Source organism: Lithobates pipiens, unplaced genomic scaffold (genome assembly GCF_037356315.1).
Source record: "Lithobates pipiens isolate NorthernLeopardFrog02 unplaced genomic scaffold, aLitPip1_a1.2 Scaffold_16, whole genome shotgun sequence".
Taxonomy (NCBI): domain Eukaryota; kingdom Metazoa; phylum Chordata; class Amphibia; order Anura; family Ranidae; genus Lithobates; species Lithobates pipiens.
Window position 1 is genome coordinate 605,047,748 of NW_027507748.1, and position 22,644 is coordinate 605,070,391.

General features: G+C 41.2%; 1 protein-coding gene across 3 annotated transcripts in view; it reads right to left on the minus strand.

Moving 5' to 3' along the window:
- Window positions 1-22,644, minus strand: part of MICU2 (mitochondrial calcium uptake 2) — a 498,489-nt gene that overhangs the window by 19,969 nt on the left and 455,876 nt on the right. For all 3 annotated transcript variants that reach the window (XM_077484018.1, XM_077484019.1, XM_077484017.1), the window contains one exon: window positions 16,632-16,729. In XM_077484018.1, the coding sequence (XP_077340144.1) occupies window positions 16,632-16,729 (98 nt within the window). The remainder of the gene's footprint in view (window positions 1-16,631; window positions 16,730-22,644) is intronic.

Genomic DNA, 22,644 nt, shown 5'->3' on the forward strand with positions numbered 1-22,644 from the left:
AGTGAGAGGCCCCCATGCAGAATTCAGATAAAAGGAAGTAAGGTTATCCCTGCAGAACAGGAAGTGGTGGATTGTCTGGCTTTGATTAGATTTTCTAAGCTTGGCAATCAGCTATACAGAAAATTAATAATGTCAAAGATAAAAGATATTTTACATATAATAATAGAAAAAATGTTTCATTTTTGACTGGACTTCCACTTTAAGATTTTGTATAGATTCCCTGCATATCTTTCTAATACACTATTCAAACAAATGTGTCCTTTTCTATTTCAATATGTTTATTAAAATTTTAAGTGAACAAGAAAGCATAGTGTGCACATTAAACGCCCACACAGGGGCTACAAACATAAAAAGTAGTCCACAAATGTGTCCTTCTGTAGCAAAAGCACACATGTAGCCTCAGCACCAAACACAGGAAACCTTGTGGTTGTCAACCTTTACATATTTACCAAGTGAAATGGCTTCAGGCGATACACAAAGATGAATCAAACCTCCTACATAAGTTATACCTGTTTATCTGCACTCTTCTCTAAATCTGTGCAAAGTCCAGAATTTATAAAGCTGGTCTGAGATTTTAGAAAAAAATGGGGCTGAGAGCTGATGTTACACTCTGCAGAGCTCAGTAAGGAGAGCTCTGAGGACTGATTGGAGGCAAGGGACACACCCCCCTTTTACACAGCACACAAAAACAGAGCCGTGTCTGTCAATCAGCTGAAGGTCCCTCCCCTGTCACCTTTTTACTCTTGGTGTCAGCAAAACTTGTCAGAAGTGATTCATGCTGATAACAAAGCAGCAGACTGAAATCACACTTAGTGCTCTTGAGACAAGTATACACTTTAGAAGGATATGCTTTGTCCATATTCCATATCTGAGGTTTTCAACCACTTTAACCTAACAGAAGCGTGCTAGGCACTTATAACAGTGATTTGCAGAGATCAGGACTGGAAAACTGCCTCAGCTCTGAATAAATAACTTTACAGGGAATCCCCTGACCTGAATAGTAGAGTCCTGTGTAAACTGAAACAGAGTTACACCTGACTGTCACAGAGAATACCAATATACAATCACTGGCCACTTTATTAGGTACACTTGTTCAATTGCTTGGCAACACAAATTGCTAATCAGCCAATCACATGGCAGCAACTCAATGCTCCTGAAATATGCCCTAATGCTCTCCAGGCAAACCTTCCCTTAAAGTGGAGGGCCAGTTATAAAAAAAAAAAAAAAAAAAAAAGTCAGCAGCTGCAAACACTGCAGCTGCTGACTTAATAAACACACTCACCTGTCCAGGGCGCCCGCGATGTCGGCCGCCCGAGGCCGACCCGTCCCTCGACTCTCGGGTCCCGGCGCCGCCATCCCTTGTAAGGGAAACAGGCAGCGGAGCCTTATGGCTTCACTGCCCGTTTCCTACTGCGCATGCGCGAGTCCCGCAGCTACTGCGCATGCGCGAGTCCCGCAGCGCTTTCTGAATGGGACGCGCTGTGTTCTGGAACACACAGTTCCCAGAACACAGCGCGACTCATTACCCAGAAGACGCCGCGACGAAGGGAGAAGACAGAAGATCTCCGCGGAGGAGGAAGAGGAAGATTAGGAGAAAGTGCCTAGCAACAGGCATTTCTGGTAAGTAAAAAAAAAAATTTTTTTTCATTTTTTTTTTTTTAGATTTTTTGTAATTTTTAACATTTTTTTGTTTTTCAGGGTGGCCCTCCCCTTTAAGTTAGCCACTGCTATATATGCTCCAACTAGGAGACTCTTAAAAATAAAGAGTTAGAAGCACAGTATTAAGAGGAACCTTGACGTGGGCACTACGGCTTCCACGTATATTGGCAAATATGTGCAATGAAACACTTTGTTTTTGATGTGAATTGTTAGACAGGGTCAGTTTGGTTTGTTTTTAGGCTAGCTGGTAAGAGTGCTGGAAAATTTCTGTTTGTTCGTGTGCCCCATGCCTTCCTAACCCTGCCTACCCCACACTTTTTTTGTCATTAATTTTTAATGGTGTGAAAAATCATTACAAATTATTAGTAAAAGTTAATCACATTCTACTAGACTTATTCTGTAGTAAGCCTTGCCGCTTATCCAAGCCTTTTCTGGAGCTCTAAACTTTCATACCTTTCTCATCCTGTTCTTGGACAACCAACATCTGCCTTGACATACTCCATTGTAATTAAATTAGGGCCATCAAGTTAACCATCTGGGTATAAATGCTGGGAAAATATTTGTGGCACTCATTTTAACAGAAGAAAGAATAAATTATCAAAAGAGGACCTTCCTTTTTTTTATCCCTGTGACAAAATAAGAAATGAAGGAGGCAGTTGTCACCAAAATAAGATGGTACAGTCCAGGGTATGGCTATAGCCATAGCATGCAAAGAATGTTCTTGCAACATCACTATCTAACGGCACAGTAATTTAATCCAGTAAAAATAGCAAATGCAAATACTACTGGATAAACCAAATGCATGTATAGCTTGGAAAGCTCTATAAAGAATATTTACTAGACTTGTGCACAACGGAAACATTTTGTTTAGTTTTGGTTCATTGTCATTCATAAAACACATCATTTTGTTCTGTTATATTCGTTATGTTACGTTAATACATTTTCAGATAATTTGTTATTTCTGTAGCGTGTCAATATACATTATACTGAATCTCAAATCATGTTGAATTCATTCGTTATATGCGCTATTACGTTTGTATTTGTTGAGAGTCGATATTTATGTATATATATTCGTGATAATGATTTGTAGTTTGGAAAGTCGTTTGTTTATTGAATCTTTTAACACACACACAATGACAATATCTCTTCTCCTCGGCTCAAATACAATACAACACCCTTCTCACTCAGTTCTCAGGAATGCATTTTGCCAGTAATCCAACCTCCAGCACAAAATGAATTCGCTGATTGGACTGTAAGAGCTACTTTGCGGTGACCTTTTGTTTCATTAGATCTTTAATGAATTACCGAATCATGTTGAATTCATTCGTATCCGCTTTAATTTCTTTTGTATTCGCTGAAATTCATTATTTTTTTAAGATGCAAAGTTCGGCCAAATTTTGATTTGTTACAAAACAAGTTGCACAAGCCTAATATTTACCTTTACCCTTTAAAAAAATGCCACAAAAGGAAAGTATTCTGTATATTTAAAGCAGCCTTTCTCAACCTTTTAAACACAAAGGAACCCTTGAAATAGATCTCCAGTCTCGGGGAACCCCTGCTAAAAATTAGAAATCTACAACTCATGATACATTAGTGTGATGCTCAGTGGGAAGAACAATCCTTACACTTGTGGTCATTGGGAAGAATTACCTCCTTACAGATAGCTAAAAAGATCAATGGTGTCAGTGGGAACTTATCCGAGAGCCAGAAATGGCCCAATGCTGAAGGAACTCCTAGCAACCTCTGGAGGAACCCTGGTTGAGAATCACTGATCTAGAGGAACTGACTTTAGAGATGCAGAATAGGCAAGGGGCCCCCTTTATGCTATGGGGCCCTTTCACACAGTGCATTTGGTACAGACAATAACAAAAACCTGACGGAGGTTCTAAACTTAACTTGCTGTGCTAAAACAAGCGTTTTGTTGCTGTCTCAGTACACACAAGATAGATTTTCTATCAGTTCTTGTCCCTCTGGTCCCTGTCCTCAGTATGGAAAGAGAGAAGAAAGCCGAAAGGATGGTCTAATCATAATGCTTCCCCAAACAAAACAAACAAAAAAAAGTTTTGGCTTTAACTCCTGGGTCACATTCAGCCTCCACAGTAGTACAGCTGAACATTTTCGGATTCGCTGTGGATTAATTTACGGTCCCAGGCCCATCATTATACAACTCAGGAGTCAAAGGTATAGTTTCCATCCTAGGTGTCTTGTGTAGAAATTCTGCTTTGTGTAGTTACGTAAAACTTTCTTGTTTGAGGGCACTTTGCTTCACTCATGACAACAAGTGTGTTGCCTAACTAGAACAGACTGTGCAATAATACAAAGGGAATGCAGTGTAATATAATATAACACCAGAGGAATTAGAGGCTCTTTTGTCAAGAATGCTGGGTAATGACTGCTGACATTTTATAAATAATGAGAAATGACAAGAGTCAAATATTTATTGAATATGACTAAAACTGGCCTGCACGCATAGCAATATTGGCCTGAAATAGCTGATTAAATGAATTATTCATAGGCGCGCCACAAGCTCGGCTGATAAACTCCATGCTCACAGCTTGTGATGTATGAGGTCCTGCGCCCTGCAGGCAGCTGTGTGCCAACACCCTCACAAGTCAAAAGGAGTTCTGCAGGAACAAAGAACCCCAATCTGTCAGAGAGATGCAATTAAATATTTCTCGGGTCTGCAGCTTTTTGGTATTAACTAAACTATGCCTAGCACTTAAGGCCCAACTTCTGGACCTAATCAGGATAAGTGATTGTTAGCTGGAAACTGGAAAATGCTAATTTTTCTGTTTGAAGAGCAAGTCCAAGCAACAAGTATAATCAGTCAGAAATTATTTAAAGCACTGTCACCGGGGTACTTTTAAAAGTTTAATTTATTTAATACTATATACACTCACCGGACACTTTATTAGGTACACCTGTTCAATTGCCTGGTAACACAAATTGCTAATCAGCCAATCACATGGCAGTGTAGGGATATTTTCTTGGCACGCTTTGGGCCCCTTAGTACCAACTGAGCATAGTTTAAATGCCACGGCCTATCTGAGTATTGTTGCTGACCATGTCCATCCCTTTATGATTACAATGTACCCATCTTCTAAATGCAAAGCTGAGGGTCCATTATTTTTGGTGATTTGGGGTCACAAGAGAGGACTGTGGCACACAACACCTCAACAAAAATAGTTTTTTTGGAACACAAATGCACTATTTTCTAGGAGCACCCATCACTTTATAGGCTATATGGATTCATTTATATGTCTTTTGCTAATTTTTTGTAAATCACAGTATATGATGTACGCGTTTGTGATGCAAATTTGGAGCACTAATGCACTATTTTTAGTGTATCCTTGTTTTATATTTGATCATCACTTCCTATGATGTCATGTCATTAATTTGTATTGCTCTCTTTGCAAGCGCTGTTTATATATTTATTTCTATTCTGAGTTTATAGTACTTTTGCAACAACAGCTGCATTGGTTCATTCATTTTTTTCACTCAGTGTGAGTTTCTTATATAGTTTATTCATTAATTGTGGTCCAATATTTTGCAAGCGCTGTTAAATTCTTCCATCCATCTTCTGATGGCTACTTCCAGCAGGATAATGCACCAGGTCACAAAGCTCAAATCATCTCACCATTTGTTCTTGAACATGACAATGAGGTCACTGTACTCCAATGGCCTCCACACTCACCAGATCTCAATCCAATAGAACACCATTGGGATAGGATGGAATGAGAGATTTGCATTGTGGATGTGTAGAAGACAATTCTGCAACTGTGTGAGGCTACCATGTCAATATGGACTAAATCTCCAAAGAATGTTTCCAACACCTTGTTGAATCTATGCCACAAAGAATAAGGGCAGTTCTGAAAGCAAAAGGGGTCCAACCCGGTACTAGCAAGGTATACCTAATAAAGTGGCCGGTGAGTGTATAATCCAATGCAGCCACTATTTATCAGCATTCTCACACGACTTCTAGGTGAAACTATGGCCTTTTGCTACATGATTGATGTAGTAAAATCTCCCTCCCATGATCCAAGTGTGGTCAATGCTCCAGTGGGTTCATAGAGCAGGAGATACTGGCAACACATTTGTATTAACATATTAATATTGTTAGGAATGTAATCTCACTATATGAATGATACCACCAGATTATATATCCCTTCAAACATCAGAAATTGAGAAAGGGGGAGACCCTGGAAAAACCCAGATAAAACATGTGGCACATTCACTGGCGACAAGTGGGTGTATTGCGCTGGAAATTGGGAGTGGCCTTAAGGGTCAGGTTAAATATAATCCAAGCCTACTCACTGTACACACTGCACACATGTGCAACAGACCTTGTACCTAAAAAATACTCCTAAACTACAGTACCACAAGTAAGAGTTTCACAGACACACATAAACCTAAAGGATCATCTTTAAAGAAAAAGAAAAAGATATACACAGTTAAAACTTTGAGTCTACCATTTTTCCCCCGTGCTTACCTTTTACTCTCTTCTGTACAGTAAGCATACTCACCTAGACAGTGAATTCAGCGTTAAGCTGTTGGCAGTGGTGAGCAACAAGGGTCGGGTGCTGCCATGTTGCCTGTGACAGCCGCCAGCTTTTCTAGGTGCAGGTGCTGCTAGGCCCACCCCCTCCTCCTTATAGGATGGGACTGCACATCATGCATCCCAGGAGGCACCTCATTTGCCTAGGTGAATTCAGGAAGGTGGTGGTGCAGGCTGAGCCACTGATGGTGAAAAAAAAACTGAGCACACACAAAAAAAAAAAAAAAAGCAGTGCAGGTCAACGTGATAAAAAAAGCCAGCATTGGTGCACAGTGGGAAAAAAAATTGGCAGGTGTTAAAAGAGGGAGGAAAAATATGGCCAGTGTTAACGGGTCAAAGGGAGGGCCAATAGTAGGTATTGGCAGTCAACAGGTACCATGGTCGACTGTCAATGGGAGAAAGCATTGCCTGACATTGGTGGTATAAACAAATAATGCTGTGGGTGGAGTCGGTGGTCAGTGAGAAAAGTAAAGACTCAGTGCTTGGTGTTCAGGGGGAAAGGCTGCCCTCATAGGTGGAAAGGGTGGACATTGATGCTCAGTGGGGGGGGGGGGGGGGAGTATTGGTGCTGTGGAGGGAAGGGGTGGCCCTGGCACTCAGCTGGAATAGTGGACATTGGTGCTCAGTGGAGGAAAATGGGGGGGGGGGGCGGGGGGTACTCGGGTACTTGTACTCTGTTGAGGTAAAGGGGAGGATGCACTGGTAGTTTGTGGAAGAAGGGGGGGCGCTGATGCTTTGTGAAGAGGGAGGGAGGATACTAGTACTTGGTGAGGTTAGGTGGCAGATCATTTCTCTCTCTATGGGGGACATTAGTATCAACGGATTACTTCCCTATAAATGCTGTGCATACCACATCACTGCCTAGTTCTCATTTCGGGCAGGAAATCACTCTGAGGTACAGGGGTACAGGCTAGATTTGTGAAATGTTGGGATTGTGTTAAATTCCTGGAACTTTTGCAGAATCTGGAACGGTTGAGAAGTAAAGCCCCATATACACTATCAGTTTTTCTGCTGAGTTTTTCCTTCAGATTTACCAAAACCATATAATATGAGGTCAAACCTTAGGAGTTTCAATGTGTATGCAATCAGACAGGCCCTTCTACTACATGGTTTTGGTAAACCTGAAGGAAACAAATCAGCAGAAAATCTGATAATGTGTATGGGGCATAAGGGGTTATCCCATGTTCTCCATGTACTTGCTATGCACTTTGTTTTGTACTTGCTGCAGAGTATGATCATTCAGTTGAATTCCCCTTTCTACTTAAAACCTTGAATTTATATTTACAATAATGCCAGGCATGAGATTTTGTTCCATACCTACATTGGTCCAGCTTGAACCAATGTAATTGTATGCATACTTCATACCTGAAGGACAATTGGGGAAACTAGTAATCACCTAGTTAGTGCTAGGGTCTGTACACCTATAAACATGAATACAAACTTTTACATGCATACAGCTCATGCACACTGGCACTCCTGCATTTAACGTTCCTAAACTTATGTTCCACAGTTAACTTTTTCCTGCATTTGGACATTCCTGCTTTAAAGCAAGTTTTCTAAACTTAGGTCCATGGTTCAGTTCTAAAGCTCACATGCTCATTATTGTAAGTGTTCTTGTCTGTGTACAAGGGTCAGCATGGACGCCCTGATAGCGAGGCAGCTATACAGCCTCTTTTTTTTGTTTTGTTTTCAACGCGTTTACTTGCTGTCTAATATGTCCCACTAAAGCCTTAAAGTTGCAAGTGGTGGTGTGGTGTAAACCTCAGACATTAAATATAAACAAAGCATATCCCTCTAGAGCAGTGATGGCAGACCTTGGCACCCCAGAAGTTTTGGAACTACATTTCCCATGATGCTCATCCACTCTGTAGTGTACTTGAGCATCATGGGAAATGTAGTTCAAAAACATCTGGGGCGCCAAGGTTCGCCATCACTGCTCTAGAGTATGTACTTGTCTCAATTAAGAGCACTGTCATTTCTGTTTGCTGCTATCTGAATCACTTCTGATAATTTTTCCCAACACCAAGAAAAAAATGGTGACAGGGAAGGACCTCCAGTTAAATGACAACCTCAGCTCTGTTCTTGTGAGCAAGGATGTGTGCCCTTTCCCTCCAATCAGCTGTCAGAGCTCTCCTCATTGAGTTCTGTAGAGTGTAATTTCAGCTCCCTGTCCCTTTTTTGAATGCTCAGATAAGCTTATAAATTATGTTATGCAACCCGTGGCGGCACTGTGTGAGGTTACAGTAATTGCGTACATCTATGACTGACCTCCATCTTGAGACCCCAATGGACATAAGAGGTCCACTGGGGAAGCTTGCTGTGTCGGCAGGTGGAGTGGGTGTGACCTTGTTTCCGACACCCGCGCATGCGCGCTGTGGACGGAGCGGCGCACACCTAACTCGGGGGGCCATCTACGTCTGATTCCTGCTTGCTCTCTCTCCAACACTGTCAGCGGTTGCAATCAGCTTTAACAGTTGATTGGAGGGGGAGGGCTATATAATAGCACTCAGAGTAAGCCCAACATCCACTGCATTGTGCTGCTGGATGCTGGTCTGAGCTCTCAGAACTTCAGAAACTGTTTTTGTAAAGGTAAGAAATCACTGTATGGCACTATTTTATCTGCCTAAATGGGCCGAAACCTCCTATACTCTGTACTATCTCTTGCAATGATACAATCTATGTTTGATAACAGTAACTTTTAATGGTATCAAGTCTTTTTCAAAATAAAAAAAGAAATACTAACTTACCTAATATGAGATCGCTGATAATATATAAGAGCGAGATAATACGGGTTCATTTAATACTAATACTATTATCTCTTATTGATCCCCACTATTACTCCTCTCAATCAATGTACTATATATGGATAATTTAATAATTAAATCAATCTACTCAAACGTTACAAATAAAATACATATAACATTCTTGTCATTATGTACATTAAAAATCAGTGATCTAAATAATTTAATTAATCCATCAATATTTTACAGTTATATTTTTTAGCTATGATCAGCTACCTATATATCACAATCCCCATTTGTTGGTTCCGTAACGGCTACTTTCAGGTATTTTTTATGTCTTTATATAAGACCAATATCCAATTACTTTTTTTTTTTTTAAACTCTCTCTATTCACAATAGGAGAAAAAACATAGTATTTCATTGTATCTTTATTGTTTTGCAGGATCTGCCACTTGGCCCCAGTGAATCCTCAAAATATACCCTGTTGATGTTTTTTTTTTTTTTTGGGGGGGGGGGGGGGGGGTTAAGAGAGTCTCTCTCTTCTACTATTACACATTTTTCAAATATCCCAATTTTTTTGATCGGGCATGGATGTGAAAAGCCCTTCAAAACAATTACACTAAGGCCACTTTCACACTGAGGCGCTTCTAAACTGCCAGTAAAAACACTGAGTGCTTTTGAAGAGCCTTTCAGGCGCTTTTGAAGAGCTTTCCATTCATTTCAATGGAGAGGGGAGTTTTTCACAGCCCTGCCAGCACACTGCCCCAGTGTGAAAGTTTTCATTGGTTTTGATGGAAATAAGTTTTCGGGAGCCTTTTAGGCACTGTTTTTAGCGTGAAAGTGTCTGAAAAGCACCTCAGTGTGAAAGTGGTCTAAGAGCTTTTTGGAGTCGAGAATCTACCTGGCAGACCTGTCTTTTGTTATTGTTTTTAATTAGAATAATATGGAATGCCAATTCAGCAACTCATTACAAATACATAAGTGTACAATGTGATAACTGTTTGTTGATTATTATATATATCTGTGATGTTATAGATGCTTATCTTATTTCTTTAATATATTTTTCTAGAATTGGAAAAATTTCTCTTGCTTACACTCACCCCTGAGGAAGGAGATTCATATACTCCGAAACACGTTGGGTGCAAGAGTATCTTATACTATTATATGTACATTGATGTTAATGTTATATATGCATTCTGTATTTTACATGTTATATGATCTATATGTTTTTATATTATATTTTTATCAAACTACATTTGTATTAAAATACGATTTTTATTCTCTACGTGCCTAAAAAGTCCACCATTATGGGTTTTAGCCTTTATGTATAAAGGTATTTGCTAAGTGTTTGAAAAAAAAAAAAGTGGTCCTCCCTTAGCAGCCAGATACCTGGACTCTGACTGGTTGCTACAGACTCTTAGATGAGGCCAGCTGTCTAAAAGATGAAAGGAAATAGGAAAGAACTACCATACCTAAACCTGGCCAGTCTTTCCTCACAAAGTGTGTGCTATGTCTGACAGGTGTCTCCTTCATGTGTAAAGAGGTTTTTTTTTCCCTGTCGAGCAGACAGGTGTCATCTGGCTGTGTATAGAGCTCTCCAGACCTGTCAGCGTATGTTATCTCAACTTGTAAGAGCTCTCATGTGGGTCCACTCAAACAGCTCTATAAAAATGACAGCTCCATCTAAAAGCAAACAGATATCAGTCCAAGAGTGTTCTCGATCTTTACAGAACAGAGAAGACTTCTCAGTAAACACATGTGACAGATCTGGATGACTTCTGCCTTTCCCACCAAGGTAGAGATTTCCTTTTGTGAAATAATGTGTGCCTCTAAAAATCCAATCCATCATCTCCAGCACAAACAGCGGGGAGGGGCAGATCAAACACCCACACCAATTCTGTGTGAGGCGCGGGATGTCGGCTGGAAAGCTCTCAGAGATCCAGACGTACATGAATGAGATGGGACGTGCTGGCGTTCCACTCCTAGGAAATCCGTGTACAGAGTCCTCTTTACTGCATGGTTACACCATCTCTGATCTGTCCTTCATGGCAAATTCCCCTGTAGTATAGGCAAAGACAGAAAGCCCTTTACAGTTCATGGGGGAGGCAATATTAGTGCCACATTAGACATGAAACAGAACTTAAACATCAGCTAACAAATATGGGAGAGATCTGTGAAAGTGATGCACTGCGCTCTTTCACAACATACAGTATTTGGCCACCTTTGGTCACTTGAAGGAGAAGGAGAACAGTTACATTGTGGCTTCTTAAATTGTCTTCACAACATTCTTAAAAGTTTTTTTTTTTTTTTTTTTTTTTTTTAGATACCATAGGGAAAAGTTCAAATCCCATTAGTTTATTCATCCAAATCAAATTGTAATTAACCAAAAAAATCTGTTGTATGCAAAAACCTTACAGAATTAAATAATACATATAGGCCCAAAAAACAGAAAGGCTTAAGATTTGCACAAAGGATGATGATAAATATCAAAAAGACAAACTAGAGCACTTCTGTTCCCCTCTGTAGACTCACAGAATATAAAAGCATTTAAAATAACACAGCTCCACGTGAGACTAGCATCTAGAGAAAGAGAGCAACACATCAGAACCAAAGCAAAAAAGTGCAAAAACCATAAACGGAATTTCATCGTAGTCTTCACTCAAGGAATTGTACATTTAAAGTTGAAGTTTCAGCTTACTTTTCAGTTTTTATAGAGCCATAGTAGTTACTATGTTATATAATGATGACTTCTCTCTAAAAACGGTTCATTTTTTTTGTCTGTGGCCCATTAGTGAGGTTTCCATTCACTACGTGTCCATCAATGAGCACGCCTGAGCACAGGCGTGTACGGACCTAGTTCGATCCCACCTTAACTGTCTTGCCAGGAAGCGGTCACTGGACACCGCCAATCATAGGCATTTACCGCACCCCTGTATATATACACCATATTACCAAAAGTATTGGGCCGCCAGCCTTTACACACACATGTACTTTAATGGCATTGCAAATCACGAGTGCAGCGCTAAAAAATATTTTGATTGAACTTTAATGGCATGCCAGTCTTAGTCCGTAGGGTTGAATATTGGCTCACCGTGTGCAGCTATAATAGCTTTAGCTCTTCTGGGAAGGCTGTCCACAAGCTTTAGGAGTGTGTCTATGGGAATGTTTAACCATTCTTCCAGAAGCACATTTGTGAGGTCAGGCACAGATGTGGACGAGAAGGCCTGGCTCGCAGTCTCCACTCTAATTCATCCCAAAAGGTGTTCTATCCGGTTAAGGTCGGGACTCTGTGCAGGCCAATCAAGTTCCTCCACTCCATAATCGCTCATCCTTGTCTTTATAGACCTTGCTTTGTGCACTGGTGCGCAGTTATGTTTGAACAGCAAGTGGCCATCCCCAAACTGTTGGGGATGGCCACAAAAGTTGGGAGTATAAAATTGTCCAAAATGTCTTGATATGCTGACACCTTAAGAGTTTCCTTTACTGTAACTAAGGGGCCAAGCTCAACCCCTGAAAGACAAGCCCACACCATAATCCCCCCTCCACCAAATGATTTGGACCAGTGCACAAAGCAGGGTCCATGCAGACATGGATGAGTGAGTTTGGGGTCGAGGAACTTGACTGGTCTACACAGAGTCCTCACCTCAACCCAATAGAACACCTTTGGAATGCATTCGAGTGGAGACTGTGAGCCAGGCCTTCTCATCCACATCAGTACTTGACCTCACAAATGCGCTTCTGGAAGAATGGTCAAACATTCCCATAGACACACTCCTAAACCTTGTGGACAGCCTTCCCTGAAGAGTTGAAGCTGGTATAGCTGCAAAAGGTGGGCCAACTCAACATTTAACCCTATGGACCAAGCTGGGATGCCATTAAAGTTCATGTGTGTGTAAAGGCAGCCGTCCTAATACTTTTGGTAATATAGAATATATACTCACTATTTGCATACAAGCAGCTGCAGGGTGGGGAATACCTTGGCTGCTTATGATTGGCAGTGCAAAGTGACAGCCTCCTGGCAGGACAACGGAGGTATGTTTAAAAAAAGGATCTGAACGCGCCTGAGCTCATGCCTACTGTCCACAAGCCAACAGGAATCTCTACACAAGATCATTTTTGGTGCCATTTGAACACATTAGAAGATCTCTTCTCACCTCTTGCTTTGGTTTCAACTAAAAATGTTTGGATTTGCCATTATTCTTTCTCTCTGTGATATTTGTCACACTCCTTACATGCACACAGTTTGTGTAGAGTATGGTATTGAATAGGTGGATGATGCCACCATGTAAAGCATAGGAAAATAAGGTCTTCACCAACACACCTGGATATAATGATGATCTGGTTCTTCACTCACATTAAGCAAAAGGCATCACAGGCCAACGATTCAGAATCTTGCAGGATCTCTTTTTCAAGGCACAAAAAGGGATCCGGCAGGATCCCAAAGCGTTGGCCCCTGATGCCTGTTGCTTTATTTAAAAAAGGATATCATAAACAACATGGCTGTGGTTCCAATCTTTCCCTACTTTTTGTGAAACTAAAATAAAATGTTTGGGCATTATATATCATTTCATTAGGTAACCAATTGCAGTCTTTATTCCATGAAAGCAATCTACAAAAACCTTGTTTTACAATTTCTTTCTGAACCCTGACAACCACTCAAGGCCTGCACTGACAAATGACAAGAGTATTAATGTTTAAGTCTCTTCTATTCCTGTATCTCACCTCTCCAGCTTTAAATCTAACTGAGCATACAGTAAGTTCCCTACATAAAACGAATTCAGTTCCAGGAGATCATAAGTCCAACTTGCAAAGGTCAGTGCTTGCAGACAAAGGCTGGGAGCGCTGATCAGTGTGTTCTGGTGGTGGAGTCCCCCGGTCAGAATACAAAGGCACAGCACGGGAGATCGCTGCACCAACATTGCTTGTGTTGGTATGGCGATCTATCCGTTTTTTTTTTCTGTTCAGCCCACTGGGTTGAATGCAAAAGGAACTGAGCGTGTTTACACAAGCTTTACAGGATTGGACATGTAAACACGTTCGCATTTTTTAAAAATTCGCAAGTTAAATGTTCGCATGTAGGGAACTTCCTGCACTGTGATTCTGCCTAGGCCTGCATTTACACTCATACCAGTGATCTGGGTTGACCCGCATTTTCCCCCTTACTTTCTTCTTGGTCTTTCTCCCTGCACTGTGCACATTTTGCGGACTCTCTTTTTTGTGATATTCAAACTCATTCATATATTCAAACTCATGTTTGAATGTCACAATTTTACCACAGTAACAATGGTGGAACATGGCAGCATGTGTGTTGGCATGGCTTCTTGTAATTCAACTCAGGCGTTTGCAGTAACGGGGAGCTACACCATAGATGGAGTAAATGTGCCCAAAAAAGCAACGATATACTGATATCACACCAGGGCATTTTACAGGCGCTATATCGTTAGAAATAGCGCCTGCAATCTGCCCTAAAAAAGCTGCACCATTGTTTGTAGTGTGAAAGCCCGAGGGCTTTCACACTACAGCGGTGCGCTGGCAGGACGCCAGGGAAAAGTCCTGCCAGCAGCTTCTTTGGAGTGGTGAAGGAGCGGTGTAATACTGCCGGAAAAACACAGCAATTGCGGTGTATTGCCGGCGGTTTTAACCCTTTTTCTCGGCCGCTAGCAGGGGTAAAAGCGCCCTGCTAGCGGCCGAAATGCGCCGCAAATCCGGCTGTAAAACGCCACTAAAAATAGCAGCGTTTTACCGCCCACACTATGGGCGGAGTACTGTGAAAGGGGTCTCAGGTCCTTATTTAGCAGTGAATGTGACTCTAAAACATTCACTGTTAGTGAATTGATCACACCCATTTAAATACACATGCACCAAGCATATTCCCATGCAGTAAATTGTTGTTGAATCTTGGATTCAATGCTTTATAAATATGCCCCTAGGGTTTGTTCACACATACCCTATTTCCCCGAAAATAAGACCTAGCGTGATTGTTGGTGATGGCTGCAATATAAGCCCTACCCTTCAAATAAGCCCTGGTTAAAGTCCTTGTAGGTCTTATTTTCAGGGAAACAGGGTAGGGCTTATATTGCAGCCATCACCGACAATCACACTAGGTCTCATTTTCGGGGAAGCAGGGTAGTGTGGTGACTGGTGTTTTACCGCATTGGATAAGGGCCAGTCACCACTAGGGCACATGGAAAACAATGGTTTTCCATGACGTCTGTTCCCACTGCAATGCAGCTCAGAGGTACGGTGCAGTATGCTGCTGTGAAATGCAGACATGTAGCATTTTAAAACAATGCTCAGGAAGGCACCGCATATCATAACACCACAAAACACACTCACAGAAAAGAAAAGTAAACAGTGTCATGCTGTGAAATGCACATCACACTGGCCCCTCACCGCGGCTCACTGCTGCCACCGCCAAAATCGTGCAGCTGCCAGCACATTAAAACAGAGTATTTAGTGTGCGGGCCGTGTAAATAATCCCTAGGTGTTTATGGATCACATACAATTTAGGGGTTGAAAATGTGTTTATTGCAAATTTCATGAGTTTCACAAAGAACATTAAAATGACATCTAAGTGACAACCAATAACAGACAAGGATAATGAGTCAGCTTGATGGCTATCGCCCATAGCTTGACTCCTATGAGCAAACAACGTATTACAAGGGGTGTCAATTGTTATCTACTGCGAGGGACCATCTAAACCAAAGGTTGTCATTGTTCAAGATAAAACTACATAAAAAGGATAATGAAGGAAAAAGGAGACCAAATCAATTAAGATCGGAAAGGGAAGAAGAAAAGAAACCCAAGTAAGGGCACAGATAGGGTGTAAGGAGAACAATAACATAGAAAGAGGGGTCAGAGGAGAGAGAGAGAACTGCTGGAAAGACACTCGCAGGAAGAGGTAAGACACCTAGAGATCGTCACCTCCACCCTCCCTATATTTAAGTAAATACAATTTAAAGTGATTGTAAAGGCTGTTCTTTTTTTTTTTAAATATGTCAAAATAACAAACATGTTATACTTACCTCCTCTGTATAGTGGTTTTGCACAGAGCAGCCCCAATCCTCCTCTTCTCAGGTCCCTCTTTGTTCCTCCTGGCCCCTCCCTCCTATCAAGTGCCCCCACAGTCAGCAGCTTCCTACGGGGGCACTAAAGCTAAGTCACAGCGCCGTGTATCCATTCACACACAAACCCTCCGACCCCGACTCCACCCCCTCTCTCCCCTGATCGGCTGACTGACTTTGATTGACAACAGCAGGAGATAAATGGCGCCGCTGCTGTGTCTCAGACAATCAGGAGGAGTGTCCTGGACGGCTCAGACATTCGTGGACATCGCTGGAGAGAGATGGGGCTCAGGTAAGTAATTAGGAGGTGCTGGGGAGGCTGCAACACACACAAGGCTTTTTATCTTAATGCATAGAATGTATTAAGATAAAAAAAAAACATCTGCCTTTATAACTCCTTTAAATGATTATATCCATAGCAGGAAAAGAAATGATGGTCAGGTTTGCTGCCAGATAGTACTACATATTACAGTTCCATTGGTATTGCAACTTATCCCCTGTGCCTTATAATTCTAAAAACTAAAATCTAAAATGTGTTCCGCATTTGTTTGGATTACAGACAATAAAAAACAGTTCATCGTAACTCTATGTTAAACTATGAAGACAACATACCTGTAGAAATGTGAATATTGCAGCTTTTCCCGTCCTCCTCGTCCAAAGAAATGAACTAGTAATGTAGTATTGATATCATCACTCTCTGACAAGGTCTCCTACAAAGAACAACATAACTTTGGCATAAGTAATTGTATGACATGTTATAGGACAGATATTTTCAGTCATTAAACATTGTTATAGCTGGGGTCTGCAAGCAGATATTACTGAAAAAGCAAAAAAACTGTGAAGCCACCTAATAAAATTTTGAGAGCCACCTCCAGCCTATGATGATTGTTGGACATCACTACATGACATCACTTTCTGGCTTGTCCTTTTCACTCCGTATATCATTTTAGCCTTTTTAAAAAGTGTAGTGCTTTCCTAGAACCTACAGGTGTCATTCTTGCAGCACTAGCTGGCTACAAGAAGTTACTGTAGTTCCCTAGCCCCTTTACCCCTGAGGAACCTATGGAATACTTTTAAGGTTCTTGGAGAACCCTTGCTAAAAAAGATTCTATGACTCTACCTACATCTCACAGTACACTGGCATGATCAAACGAAAGAATGTCAGAAATAAAAGTAAAATGTGCAATGTAGAGTAATGTAGAGTACCACTTTAAAATGATTCTTCTGTGCTGTCTGGATCACAAAGAGAATTTCAAAGTCTTTGCAAAATAAAAAACAGTTAATGTATTTTAACGACATGTTTAACCCCAGCTAGGTGACATTGTGAGTGACTACTACTGTCTGTCTGACTACAGAACATGCCTGTGTAATGCGAGGCAGCATCACACTTCCAGTCTCCATCAGAAATGAATGGGACGGGGTGCCAAAGCAGAAGAGCAACAAGGAGACAGAGGCAGAGAGTTGTCACCTTATAACAGGAAATGCCTAAACAAGGACCTTTATCAAATGCTATAGGTTTTGAAAGACTGAACATCACTTTTGAAATAATATTAACACGTTAAAGCTTATTTGAGACTTAACCACTTCCCGACAGCCTCACGCAGATATACTACGGCAGAAGGGCACGTACAGGCAGATTAATGTACCTGTATGTTGTCCTTTAAGAGGCGGCTCGCCGGGGGCGTGCCTGCCGGGAGCTCCGTGACCGCCGGTCCTGTTGGACCCGATGCCCGCGGGGATACCCGCGATTGTCTCACGGTGAGGAAGAACAGAGAGATGCTAATATAAACAAGCATCTTCCCGTTCTCCCTTGTGACACTGTCACTGATCAGCTCTCCCTGTAATTAAGAGCGCTGATCAGTGACTTATCACACACAGCCACTCCCCCCCACAGTTAGAATCACTCCCTAGGACACACCTCCTACAGTGCCACCTAGTGGTTAACCCCTTCATTGCCAGTGAATTTTTTACAGTAATCAATGCAATTTTTTTTTTAGCATTGATCGCTGTATTAATACAAATGGTCCCAACAAATGTGTCAAAATTGTCTGATGTGTCCGCCATAATGTTGCAGTCACAATAAAAATCGCAGATCGCCTCCATTACTAGTAAAAAAACAAATAAAAAAAATCATCAATAAAAATGCCATAAAACTATCTCCTATTTTGTAGATGCTATAACTTTTGCACAAACCAATTAATAAACTCTTATTACAATGTTTTTTTAACAAAAATATGTAGAAGTATACATATCGGCCTAAACTGAGTGAACAAAAAATATTTTTACAATTTTTTGGGGATATTTATTATAGGAAAAAGTAAAAAATAATGCATTTTTTTTCAGAATTGTTGCTATTTTTTTGTTTATAGCGCAAAAAATAAAAAATAAAACAGAGATGATCAAATACCACCAAAAGAAAGCTCTATTTGTGAGAAAAAAAGAATGTCAATTTTGTTTGGGAGCCACGTCGCACGGCCACGCAATTGTCAGTTAAATTGACGCAGTCCCAAATTGCAAAAAGTTCTCTGGTCAGGAAGGGGGTAAATTCTTCCGGGGCTGAAGTGGTTAAGTGGTTGAGTTTACATCCAATTTCAGTATTTGTAAACCACAACAATGAACTTCTATCTGCTCCTTTTTGGCCAGTTCCTCTTCAAGATTGGCCAATTCTGACTTTTGTCACATACAGGTCATACGATATTTATGCAGAGGTTCAACAAACGCAAATTGTCAGGAAAAAATACACTTTAACAACTTCAATCCTGGGCACCTTTACCCCCCTTCCTGGCCAGGCCAATTTTTAGATTTCAATGCTGTTGCACTTTGACTGACAATCGCACGGTCATGCAACACTGTATCCAAATTTTTTTTATTTTTTTGACAAAAATAGCTTTCTTTTGGGGGTATTTAATCACCACTGGGTTTTTATTTTTGGCTAAACAAATGAAAAAAAAGATCAAACATTTTGCAAATAAGTAGTTTTTCTCCTTCGCTGATATGTGCTGATGAAGCTGCACTGATGGACATTGATGATGCAGCACTGACTGGCGCTGATGGGGCTGCACTGATCATCAGGGCACTGATAATCAGTGACTTGGTTATCTGTGTAAACGTCCTTCTTCACGCTTTTCAGTTACCAGCTCTCCTCTCCTCACGCTGTGACAACACAGCTGATCACACAGTAAAGGGCAGCTGCGATTGGCCCTTTAAGGTGATCTGTGTTTCTGAAGGACACATCGATCAAACAGTGCGCCCCAGGGGGTGTGCATGTGGTGTGGTTTTGGGAGGATGATCCTGAACGAGAGTGCCACGCTGCAGCAGTCTTAACTGAAGCATGGGTCTGAGGTGGTTAATGACCTTTAGCGCGCACACACAAACGCAATAGGATACCCAATGTTTGGTAAAATATAAAAGATGTTACAGTGAGTAGATACCGAACATGCCATCCTTTATAATTACACATGCTGGTGGAATGGTAACAAACTACAGTACATTAAAATATCCATAGGCAACATCAAATATCTCGTCACTCCGTGTTGCAAATCAAAATAAATTTATATTTCCCGAATACAACGTGTAAACATGAATCATAAATGTATAGATAGTGGCAATAGTGTTCCTTTAAAAGAAATATAAAAGACTGACGTCACTGCTGCTGCTTTAACAACATCACAAAATATATAAAAAAGGATGAAATCACAAAGTGCAGTACCATAAATATAATCAGAAAAGTGCAAACATACAGGGTTCATCTGCAGCTCTGTGATAAAGAAATAAATCAAAAACAACATTTAAAAAAAAAGTGTCCAAATATGAATCCCCAATATATTCACAGCGAATGCCTCCAAATAAACTGTGCCTCACAATCTTCCACCGATACATCAGTGCTCCCAGTGGATATAAAACTCAATAATATATATATATATATATATATATATATATATATATATATATATATATATATATATATATATATATTCCTTTGTAATTAACAGACAGCCTTAAGCCTGGGTTCACACTGATTTCAAACTGGCATTTCAGTCTGACTTTGGGGGCGATTTGAGACATATCTGTTCTGGGTCATGCACAGATGTCTATTGAAATCGCCCCCAAGTTGCCAAAAGTTGTGCAGGTAGTACTTTTGGGAATCTGTGCAGTGCCGCAAAGTCAGTGTAACAACGATTAGGATGGTGCCATTGTGGGCAATAGGCGACCCAATGTAAACGTAGTCTAAATGCAGGTCATGAGATAACGCTGGCCACCAGAACGTTTATAGTCCTCCTTTAGGCTCTAGTTTTCACATAAGGGATGCACAGAAATGATCCAATAATGTAGCTCGAACCATGTAATTTTATTAAAAAATGCTACTTCCAAACAAAGGGACATCATAAAACATATTGCAATGGGTGGAAAAAGGGATCATGCACACCGCAGCTCAAAGACCATCTCCTACAGGCTTTTGAGCTCTTATTTGTTCTGCCTGGAAACTCCCCTCCATGTTAGCCATGTTAAAGAGGGAGTCCACCCGAAAAAAAAAATATTAAAAGCCAGCAGTTATAATTACTACAGCTGCTGACTTTTAATAAATGGACACTGACCTGTCCCAGGGTCCAGCGATGTCTTTAGCCAAGGCCAATTGATCGCTCGGGTCGCGGCTGCTGCCACCGCCATTCTTGGTGAGGGAATCAGGAAGTGAAGTGTTGCGGCTTCACTTTCCGGTTCCCTACTGTGCATGTGCGAGTCGTGCAGCGCAATAGGAATGGTCCGCGCTGTCTCTGGGACCCACGTTTGTCCCAGCAGACAGCGTGGCGGGACAGGAAGTCTATGCCCGGAAGTGGGTGCAAATACCTGTCTTAGACAGGTATCTGCAGCCCCTTCCCCCCTGAAAGGTGCCAACTGTGGCACGGAAGGGGGGAGGGTTCCGATGAGCGGAAGTTCCACTTTAGGGTGGAACTCCGCTTTAAGCTTTTTCAGGCATATGCTCCTACAAGCAGAACCTCCCCCCGCCAAACCCACATTTTTGAGAAGAGCTAGTGACCCCCAAAGAGCTCAAAGTAGTTCCAAACCGTGCAAACACATTTGTTCAAGCTTTTTGTTTTGTTTGTACAGTGGTTAAAAAATACTATCTAGGACGATTTGTGAAAAAAATAATGCTTAGGGCTCATGCACCCTGCAGCTTAAAAAAAAGAAATCTGCTTTTACAGGTATTTGAGCCTTTATTTCAGCTTGAAGAAGCTTGTGCTTTTTTGTGCTCTTGTGAATGTTTTTATTAAGCTTCTTCAAGCTACCTTGAGCATAGGCACCCCCCCCCCCCCCCATAAACCCTCCTAGATAGTATTTTCTTAACCACTGTATAAACAACAAAAAAAGCTGGAACAAACGTTTTCGTGCATCTTTGAGCTCTTTGGGGCACTAGCATCTCTCAAAAACATGAGTTTGGTGGATTTTTTTTCTGCCTGCAGGAGCATATGCCTGAAAAAGCCATGGTGTGCATGGACACATTGGCCAACATGGAGGGGAGTTTCCAGGCAGAAACTATAAGAGCTCAAAAGCCTGTAGGAGCCGCTTCTTTGAGCTCCTTTGAGCTGCAGCGTACATGAGCTCTTACGCTCCAAAAAGTTCAAAGGAGCTTGCAGAAGCTCAATAAAAACTTGCACAAGAGTATAAAAAAGCACAAGTTTCTTCAAGCTTAAATAAAAGCTCAAATGCCTGTTAAAGCAGATTTTTTTTGAGCTGCAGTTTGCATGAGCATTATTGCTCCTTCTCAGTCTCTCAACTAGCCAGGACCCCCCTGAGGTTACCCTTGAGAAAGTTGGATATGACGAAACGTACATCGGGGCATGGCTTTGTGGCAAATCATAAGTGATGTCAGGCTGGTTCGGCTGGGTGAGATCAGCATTATTACTTTAACCATTGCGATATGCTTTCATAATGACTTTTTGTAAGTAGCATTTTTCATGAAATTACCTGGTTTAAACTTACACTTCTAAATTATTTCTGTGCATCCATTTGGTGGAAAACAGTCTGCAACATTTATTTTATTTTAAATACAATTCACTGATATCACAGGGGATGAACAACATATGAGCAGTGACTATTAGAACTCAGATCTATCCTCTGCCCTTAAAAGAATCTGATCAATCTGAGATTGGTTTGATCAGATGCTTTACAAACCAGTAATAGCTTATAAGCAACAAAACGGAAACCAGAAGTGGCAAAATTCTCGTTGCTTCCAACTTCATTCATCAAATAGGTGGAGAAGGTATGCATGTACCTTCCCTTACTATCTGCAACCTGGACACACAGGATGCAACAGTTCCAGGCTCCCAGATCCCACCAGAGTCTCCAGGAATGGCAGTGGGAGGAGGGCCTGCTCCCATGCCTTGTAAAAGTGATCAGACGGCTGTAGAACCACTCAATCACTTTTACAGGAAAGCCCATCGCCAGCTGCAAATTTGAATACCAAGATCACGGCCCATCGCCAGCTGCAGCCATAAGCCTGGTATCACCACTTCCCGATGAGGAGGTATATATTTATACGGTGGTCAGGAAGCTGTTAATCGTACAATTGAAATAATGTTTGCATATCTGTTTAATAAGCTGCCTAGTTCCTGTTTTTAGCACTGCC